Source organism: Triticum urartu, chromosome 3 (assembly GCF_003073215.2).
Source record: "Triticum urartu cultivar G1812 chromosome 3, Tu2.1, whole genome shotgun sequence".
In the NCBI taxonomy this organism is placed as follows: domain Eukaryota; kingdom Viridiplantae; phylum Streptophyta; class Magnoliopsida; order Poales; family Poaceae; genus Triticum; species Triticum urartu.
This window is the reverse complement of record NC_053024.1, coordinates 37,091,360-37,100,751: the sequence shown is the minus strand read 5'-3', so window position 1 is coordinate 37,100,751 and position 9,392 is coordinate 37,091,360. Positions and strand designations below refer to the sequence as shown.

The following is a 9,392-nucleotide window of genomic DNA, read 5'->3' as shown; positions in this document are numbered from 1 at the left end:
TAAACTAGGATCATCGAGAAGCATTAACGTGTGCAGATGGGGCGGTCGATGGTGCTGTCCACGTTGGCGAGCTACGTGTCTTTTACTGTGACGAAGGGAAAAGGTTAAAAACGCGTCCAGCCATTGATCCCCTCATTTTCCCCATCTCCCATTTTCTCTTCCCTGAGTGGCGGCTAGGGTTAGCGCGATCGCCGCCTCATCCCCGCACGCAACCTCTCCTTTCGGCTCTCCTCCGCGGCTCCGCCTCCTCCTCTTGCGGCATCCAACCCATCGTCTTCTCCTACTTCCCTCTCTTATTCTTCTGTGCCTCGACGAGGTGGGCAAGCCGGTGCACACACAAAGGGTGGTTGCGTGCTTGCGGCTGCGGCTCCGATGTGGGCGCCGTGGAGGTGGAGTCGGAGCTGCAGCAGAAGGAGGTGGATGGCCGCGACAACAGCTTTAGCTTCGATGAGTTCCATCACCTCCATTGCTATCTCAGGTTCGTTTCGTTGCTTGCTTGCCGTTGGGTCCAATCAAGGCTTTGTTTTTGGTTGCCTGGTTCGACGGTTCCACTCTGCCTGCGTCGATCTGGCATCTGTTTGGATTTTGGATCTGGAACATTTAGGAGGTTGTTCTGGATTGTTACGCTCTGTAGTGACAGGATTCGTGTTTCATATATTGCAAGAGATGAAATCGAGAGGCTGATGTGAATTCGTTTGTGTGTAGATTTTGTTTCATATATTGCAAGAGATGAAATCGAGAGGCTGATGTGAATTCGTTTGTGTGTAGATTTTGTCAGTTATAGGATGGGATGTTTATGAAGTTTCTCCTACTGTCCTGCAGGTTAGCCGATTGATGTATTTGATTGCTGGCCCTTTTGTGTTGGCTGATGGTGGCGAGATGAAATAAGAATTAAACCTGATGCTGGGACAATAAGTATTTGTACTATAGATCCACTAAACATTGTATTGAAATAGCAGGCTACATATCTATCTAATATGCATCTGTGGTACAAGGTGAAGCTTGTTTCCTGACAGAGAACAATAAAGATAAGTTGGTGACACAAAGTACTGAATAAAAAACACTTCTAATGATCTATATAATGTGAAATCCTTTTGTATGTGTAGATTTATCGAATAATATCATAATCTCTACTCCTAATGGAGCAGTTGGTAGTCTCGCTTCCAGGGTTTTTTTCGTCCCACCACTTTCGTCCGGGTTTTTTCGTAGGTTAACCGTCGTAGATTTTTTTCGTCGCCTCCCCCACTTCATCGGTTTATTTTCACTTCACCCTCTCACACAACGAAAAAAACTGAACGGATCAGAACTTTCCATACTGACGCAAATTATTTAGTAATGTCTTTATGTAAAAGAATCAATCACAATCAATCTCTAAAGATCAAATCTAAATTAATTAATCTTCATAACGTTTGTTTCCTTCCGAATCACGTCCATAACTTTCCTTCCTTATTTGGGCAGAAACTGTTTGGTAGCAGAGATTAGGAAGCTTCCTATGAGTGTAGTAATAGGAAGTATTCTTTTTCTTGATGATTCGTTTTCATGTATGATGATAGTAAATTAGGCCAACATTCACCACTATTTATCAACGTCATAAAATCGTATCCATTCCTACCAGTTTTAAAGGAATCTGCTCGCTATGTCTTTTTTAAGGGGATCCGCTCGCTAAGTCGTCGTCGCACGTTATTTTCAGAAGCAATTCCCTTAAAAAAGGCATGGGTATTGGTAGTTGAACGCCCGCTAGGTTTTCCGCCTGTCCCATCCTCGCGCTGTGCCGCTGCCACCCGCCGAATTTCCAGCCGCCCGAGCCCGTTAACTTCGCCAGCCATCGGGTCGACTGCCCCCGCCCCAAACCCCCATCCCCGAGCACTAGCTATCGCCGCGTTGCCACCCCAAGCTCCACGCCACCGGGAACGAATCAAGCGCCGTCCCGACACCGCCATCGCCGGCCCAGCACCTCCAGCCTTGCATGGACAACTTCAATGTGCAGTCTCCCTTGCTGCCTCACCTTCTGCCAGCACATGCAGCGGCGGGGGTGGACGCGTGCGTGCTTGCTAACTTGCTCTCCGTGCGTACGTACTTGCTCTGCGTGCGTCGCACCGGCCAATGCGCATGATGTGTGTGTGCCTGCTTTTCTGTATGCGTATGCCAGCGTGATGCGTGTGTGCGTTGCTGTGTGTGTATGATATAGATGGCCCGAGTGTGTGCATGCTGTGCTCTGCTCTCTGCTGATCTATGTGTTGGTGCTCCTGCTATATGTTCATGCCATACAAATGAAATTTCTGTTAATCTTCTGACATGTTGAGTTGGTTCTCTCTGTCTTCTGAGGGGGATGAATGCAAAGCAGTCTATTAAGCCAGGCACTATTGCTGAGCTAAATTGACAAAAAAATATTGGTAGCCATAGTTGTAGTTTAAGTAGTAGCGAGTTGTCTGATATGTATAAAGAGCCCGTTGCAACTGAGCCCGTTGCTAAATTGACAAAAAAGGTCGCCAGTGTCACTTGATATGTATGAGAATATTAAATGTATTATTAACATGATTAATATTGAACTCTTAAAGTTAATGTGGCCCCGTTGCAACGCACGGGCGTTCTTCTAGTTTTGATATGTAGTTTCCTTCTGTTGGGTATCTCACGTAGCATGATATGAAGCTTCTGAATAATTGGTTGCAGAGTTCTCGTATGTGTCTTGGAGTTCCAAACTTCACATTCATTGAGCTTAATTTTTATATATCGCTTATGTCTTTCCAGTCATGCAGTCGCAGGTTCTCCATTTCATGATTTTAATAGTTGACGGGGTGAGAAATTTCATGGCAAGAGCCATGTTTTATCTCAGATGTGTAAAGGGAAATATATTTGTTGACCCAAAAATCACACTACACTGTTGCAATTTCTCTGTCGAAAAGGTATGCAGAAGCCAATAGTACACAAAATATTTCTGTCGCCTAGAGATTTACTGGTTGTCTAAAAAAGCACCCAAAACTGATTGAAAAAGAAATAGATCCTGCTAAGTTGCATCCATTTGATATTTAGGGATGTTGCAAGATTGTACATATTCAGTTCCAATAAGAATAACATTTATCCCAACCTATGTCTTTGCAGTGCCTTGACGAAAGCAAAATTGGCCTCCCGTGCTATGATGACGCGAAGAATGGGACAATTTGCTCGATCAGTTTCAAATTAGAAACAAGAAATTTGAGAAATTCATTGGATAAGTACTGATATGGTGCTTTTCTAAGAAAGTAGGCATACTATATATTTTTTCCTTACATACCACTATACTTTAGTAGTATTGGTATTTACTTTCTCATTTGCATAATGATATAGTCATTTATGGGCCTTTACAAATGAAGTGGTAATATTAGATATGGGTAATTGGGTCATGGATAATTAATTAATTATTGGCTCGTATTAACTCTGGAGCATCTTTAAATTTCTCAGTTATGTTTTCTAAAAGTTTTCCCTTTGTTATAAATGAGAAGCTAGAAAACAATATTTGTCTGTAACTTCTTAGTGTATTCTGTTTCTTTCATGGGAGTTCAATTAGACACAGTCGTTGTTGCTTTTGTATGCTGGAACTTAGCCAAAGGAGGTTGCTTGGTTGATATATTATCTTAAAAAGTTCTACTGAGAATTTGGAATGAAGTGCTTGATTGGAAATCCCTAAGCAAAACTTTGGTACTGCTTCATTGGATACCGGTTACATTATGATGTATTGCAAATTTTCGTACTACTTATTTGATGAATTAATGCTTCTACATATTTGTAGGTTGTGTTAGTTGACTTTGTTGAAAGAAATGAATAATTTGAAAATAGCTGGCATGTTCTCTTAATCAAGATTATTTCTTGGTGCAGATTATATGATTATTAATGCAGGTCCATGCTCTACTCTGATGGCTGAGGTTGGATACACTTGCTACATGTTTATTTAATTTTATTCTATTGGAGGATTCAAACTCTAGACTGATGAAGTGGTGCATTTTGAATTTTCTTCTTAGATATTGTGAATGGTCTACTGAAGGTATCAATAATAATACATACTTTACATAGTCAAGATTCATACTTTCCTTATTACATGTTGGTTTATATCCCCTACATATGTGATGTGTGTTTAGCTTATCGACTATTCTTAAGTGAATCTTATGTGGTATTGCAGGACTAACTTTTCTTTAGACAATTTTGTAATCTTTAGTTCATTTTGGGTCATTTCCATTGCCTGTTAGTGTTTTTCGCTAGAGTGCTTTGCAGGCAGTTGTTTGAAATAGAACCTTCCAGACATCTTACTTCTCCAATAGTACTTTCTTGTTGAGTTTGGTTGGACGTTCTCCAAAGTAAATTTGGGAGAACAATAAACCATACTTTCTATGTTTTGAAACTAGAGCTGGCCATGAATAATTCTTTTCAAGTTGATAGTCTATCAGAGTTTGAATTTGCTTTTGTATAGCAATATGGAAGTATATTATTTCATCATATTTTCCTAAAGTAGCTTCTGATTTGTTCACATTTGTAGAACTACACAATCTGCACATTCCTTCTCTTCTCCTAATCAATTTCATCTCAAATTAGGCTTTATCCCCTGATTAGCATTCTGAGCTACTTAAATTTCTTCGCCCACATGTTTGATTTAGGTTTTTGTTTAGACATGACAAATGTTTGCAAGTTATAGACGCCACGCCTGCCGCTGTCGGGGAGCTCCTGCCTGCGCTGCAAGCCTCATGACCTTGCAAACTCGCTCGTGCTGCTTATACGATACGGCCTCTCCCTACTCAGGATGGACTGCTTTGTGCAGATTCACTCTTCTTTGCCTGAAGGCTCCTATGTATCCAGGACCCGCACAAGGAAAATTCTGGGATGAAGTATGTACCATTTTCTTCAATATTTCATTTCCTTCAATATTTCATCAATGCATGGGTATAAACTGAACATTGTATATTGTGACCTATGTAGGAAAAAAAGCGAAAATGCAAATAGATGAGAAATCCCAACTTATTCCTTTGGCCATTTCTGTAACCAAAGCTATTGGCTGGCCAACACAAAGGAGCTGAAATTTCATAGCGACAAAAATAGGTATTTAATATCTTTTTCAGATAGTTCTCATTTATGGTAGTGGTTCTAGGTTTATATTCAGAATTGTTCTTTTCTGTAAAATTTTCTTGAAGAAATATGTGCGTACTGCTTCTAGAATTATATTGTACCATATTTTACCACCACCTGCCTGAACTTTTTGTTCCGAAGGTTGACCTTAATTTCCTGATATTGTCTACTCCGTATATTTCATAATAATAACTGATAATCCCTCTCTAAATTATCCCAGCCAGATTGCTATGTAGACAACTCTTACTGAATTGATCTATGTCAGCTCATGCTCTCAAGCGGTCAAGAGGTCATTGTGTGTTCAGTATTCTCTACAGATTAATTAGTTTGTTCATCCCAACAGTCTTATCTACATATATCTAACCACATCAGGAGTTCTGACATGTTTATAGCTGAATTAATCTTTATACATATGGCAGGTGCTAGAGGTACCGTGCAAGCAAGCATGGCGACCGCGATCATGCTGCAGTGGCTGGGTATATCCCCTCCCGCTAGCTGAGGATGGGCTCGATGATGGGGCTCCTACCCTTACACAGGTATTAGCTTCTGCACTGTCTCTTTGTGTCTCTATTACCTTGCCTCCCCACTTATGCTTTGAATTTGCTCTTTGCTTGGCAAGATTAATGTGAGGTGTTTAATTTATGTTCATAAACTAAAAAAATGATGCCTGGTGAGATTTTAGGTGTATCCACCAATAATAGCTTTTGGAATAATGTTAATACAGTTTGCTCTTTGCTGCCCAGTACTTGTGAATATAGATTGGTTACTCCACTGCATGTTACTCCGTGTGAGGTGGGCTTAAATTTCTTGTTCAGGTCATGTGTTTCAAGAACATACATATGGATAATTTGAGATTTTTGGTCATTTATATTTGGCTATTTCATTCTTCTATAAAACTGCAGGTATATTCCCACATTGAACTCGATTATTGCAATGATTGGGTTGATTTGGACATACTGTGCCTTGAATGACTTTTCCCGTTGGGCAATTCAAATGATGGAAGCCTCTTCGGACCCTTCCACCTCTCCGGCCTCACCACTGGAGACTCGGATGCGAGAACCGCCGCCGCCGCCGCCGTGTCTGTCGGTGACGCTCACACAAGAATCCAGAGGCAGTACCTTGGTCCTCTCCCTGAGAACAACAACTCTCTCATGATGCGGGACTGACGCCACCGTCCATGCCATGTTCTGGCTGATCCCCAAGGCTCCTTGCCGATGTCCAACCAGCGCCACACAGCCAATGGTACTGCCGACATGAGGACGCCCACCCCCGTGTTGATCGAGCTTTTTGACCTGAGCCTCATGGACAAGGTCATACGGGCATCTAATTTTGATTTGCTATGTGCTCTCTTTTCACAAGTGTAGCTTTTTGTGTTATAAAACTATGCTACCGATTGTTCTTTGTTGATATTTCCCTACTTGTGTCCTGATTAATGGATCTGAGGTAGTTAGAAGTCACTGAATAACTACTTATACTATTTTGTCAGCCATCACTGGCTACAATTGTTTATATGATACTTGTACTATTATACATGAACTGAGCACATTTGGTACAAAATAGGAGAGTGGAAGGGGCGTGTCCTACCTGGCACCGCCGAGCTTCTGCTCAGGCGACGCGCCATGGGCGCGCCCCAACCACTAGTGTCTGTTACAAGTGAAGGAATAAGAAACTCGGGCGGTTCATTTGTTCAATTTATGGTTTTGTTTAAGACATGACCTGCAAAAGGATAACAAGTCGCGCCAACAAGATGGCTGATGTATCATCGATCTCAAAACTGTTATTGGTCACATAATATGGTAATCTCATCGAGTATTGCTCCTTCTCAATGAATTTCACTCTCTCCCATCTGCATTACCATCAGCAAAGGATACATGCTCAAAAAGGCTACCAAAATGATCGGCGATGGAATTCATCCAATATAAATTTACGGATGTTGAGGACAACAGCAACATCAGTCAACGTTGATGTCCCTTCGCATAGCAAAAGCATGTTGGCAACTCACCAGGATTTTTCTCTGTTACTACGACAAAGAAAGAGATTATTTTTGATAGTGATAAGGGGGCGTTGCTATAGCTGGAATCTCCCGATTTGGAAAGCAAGCAGTGGGTTATGTAGAGGATTAGGGGAAGGATTATGGGCTAATTAGGGTGACCCCTGAAAATTAGGGTGGGAGATTACATGTAGATTAATGGGTGGGCCTGAAGCCTGTGCATGCCTTTGGATTGATTCGATCGCTCCAACGAGCGAACGCGAAGGAGCTTTTTCTGGTGATAAGGATAAACCCCCAACAGAAATCATATTGATGGCTTAAAGGTAAAAAATAGTGTATGATGCTTACCTTTCAAAAGCATATCACTTCATGTGCATGCCATGTTTTCACTATTAGATCATGTCAATCTGTCTACTACAGGATGCCTTCAATGACGCAGGAGTCTCGGCACCACAGAACTCATGGACGCCAGATGAGAAATCATCTTTTTTCCCCTATACTACTAGCTTCAACGCCTATATTCATTGCTGACATTCTTGTGTTTGAGTGAAACAGTTTGTAGGCCTTCTAAAATATCAAAGATTCAACCTAGTGCATGAAGGACTCTGTTTCTCAAAGACTAAAACCAAATGACATGTATAAGGTGCTCTTGAAAAAAATAAAAAAAACATTTTCCATATGAACTACAAGAAATGTCACAATCTAAATGCCGTGTGACTACCCTTTTGCAGGTGCCAAATGTCTTTACAAGTGTTAGAAGGAAGGCTTCTATTCCCCCTACTTACCATAGACCATTTCAACGTATCGCAACATATGAATTCAACTTTGATTTGGATGCCTTTTTTTAGATCTGATGATGTAGCACTGAAGTGCATCGTGCGCTTGGTATGTCCTCCCATGAAATATAAACCACCCCGTTGATCTGTTGCCATCAACATCATGCTCCCCTCTGTCTCATACACCTTAATGGACTGGTGGCTCACACAAAGGACAAATTTCTCCGGGAGGTTTCGACGTGGCTTTGGCTCCTTTGGCATCTGTACTGCATGGTCACTATGGAAGCAAAGGAGTGTGAGGGTCTTCAACAGAACGCAACAACAAAAACGGCGCAAGAACTAGTATGCCTAGTCTTAGATGAGACCAAAGAATGGAGAGAGGTAGGTTTTGGTGTTGGTGGGTTAGATCCATTTGTGAGAGAGTGACCCTTTGTCTTTACTAGTAGAATGTCTGTGCGTTGCCACGGGTGCCATTTAATTTTTTCTAGTTGGTTGCATATATATATATATTTGTATTTTTTATAAAGCCTGGTGAACTTTTGGCCCCTTTAGTATCGTCTCAGGTCCTTTATTGACGGATTATTTTTACGGCGGATTACTTTTTAACGTCAACATAATCCATCTTCATCTTTCTCATACTCTACAAAAAAATACACATTTTGTATTATCATGTGCAACATATATAAATAAACATATATAATATTCGATGATTTTGCGTGTCTCTTTCGATTGTGTAAAACTCGATGGTTTTTCAGTCCAAACCATGATACTTATGTAGTGACTTGTCAATCAATTTCAACACGTCATCCGAAGCCATCAGTTTTTATGATCTACAAAAGTGAACTTATAAACACATATTAAATAAAAATATGATTATATAAATATATATTCATTGGTCAACTGCTAGATGCAAGCATGTGTCCGTTTTTATTCCGAGTGGGTGGCATCGTGCTTTTTAGTAGAGTGAGTTGCATCCTAATTTTAATAAACTGCACTGGTAAATCACTTGTTGGTAATTATTCAATAGAAATAAGTTGTTAGGGTATGTGATTTTTTTCACTACATAAAAAGTGTGTGACATTTCTGTCATAGAAAACAACTATTTTTTTCCTAAAGAAAACATCAACTCTCTCTCTCACTCTCTCTCACTCACGCACGCAGGCGCGCACACACACACATCGAACGGCACACCACTCACACTCAAATATCATTCCCCCGGCTTGCTCTCCCCACTACGGCGTCTCCGCCGCAATCTCTCCCCGCCATGGCTTCTCACTGTTGTATCCCCTCGACACACGACATTCAGCCCGCACTTTCCTCTCACCGTCGTCTCCCCTCCTCTCTACAACATCACTTGCCCCATCCTCTCCCCTCCAAAGCATCCGAGGACAATTACTGGTGCCAAGGAATGCACACCATCGTAGCGAACTGCTTGAAGGCCTAGATGCAGAGAAACATTAACTCATTCAACCATATGTAGCTGGGAGGAGACGTAGGGCAGGCGATTATATCGATGCATATGTGCTTTGCATTGT

The 9,392-nt window shown here is 41.4% G+C and overlaps 1 protein-coding gene across 5 annotated transcripts; it reads left to right on the top strand.

The window, feature by feature from the left end:
* The first annotated feature begins 94 nt into the window (after window positions 1-94).
* Window positions 95-6,621, top strand: LOC125542600. Of its 5 annotated transcripts, XR_007297985.1 has the most exons (5): window positions 2,604-2,903; window positions 3,100-3,239; window positions 3,853-4,853; window positions 4,945-5,627; window positions 5,994-6,621. XR_007297985.1 is itself a non-coding variant. In XM_048705687.1 (3 exons), the coding sequence occupies exons 1-3, from the start codon at window positions 373-375 to the stop codon at window positions 3,217-3,219; spliced, it is 381 nt and encodes a 126-aa protein (XP_048561644.1). In that variant the 5' UTR covers window positions 124-372; the 3' UTR covers window positions 3,220-3,487. The 5 variants fall into 5 exon arrangements, 1 of the variants encoding a protein (XP_048561644.1); XR_007297984.1 differs by having other exon boundaries at window positions 3,853-5,627; XR_007297986.1 differs by having other exon boundaries at window positions 3,853-5,883.
* Window positions 6,622-9,392: the final 2,771 nt, after the last annotated feature.

What these genes read in the sequence shown, in the direction of transcription:
- LOC125542600 (XM_048705687.1), top strand. Translation starts at nt 373, where the DNA reads ATGTGGGCGCCGTGGAGGTGGAGTCGGAGCTGCAGCAGAAGGAGGTGG. An exon ending in CACCTCCATTGCTATCTCAG is followed by an intron (nt 479 to 2,748) that starts GTTCGTTTCGTT and finishes ATGTCTTTCCAG; the next exon opens with TCATGCAGTCGCAGGTTCTC. An exon ending in GCAATTTCTCTGTCGAAAAG is followed by an intron (nt 2,904 to 3,099) that starts GTATGCAGAAGC and finishes ATGTCTTTGCAG; the next exon opens with TGCCTTGACGAAAGCAAAAT.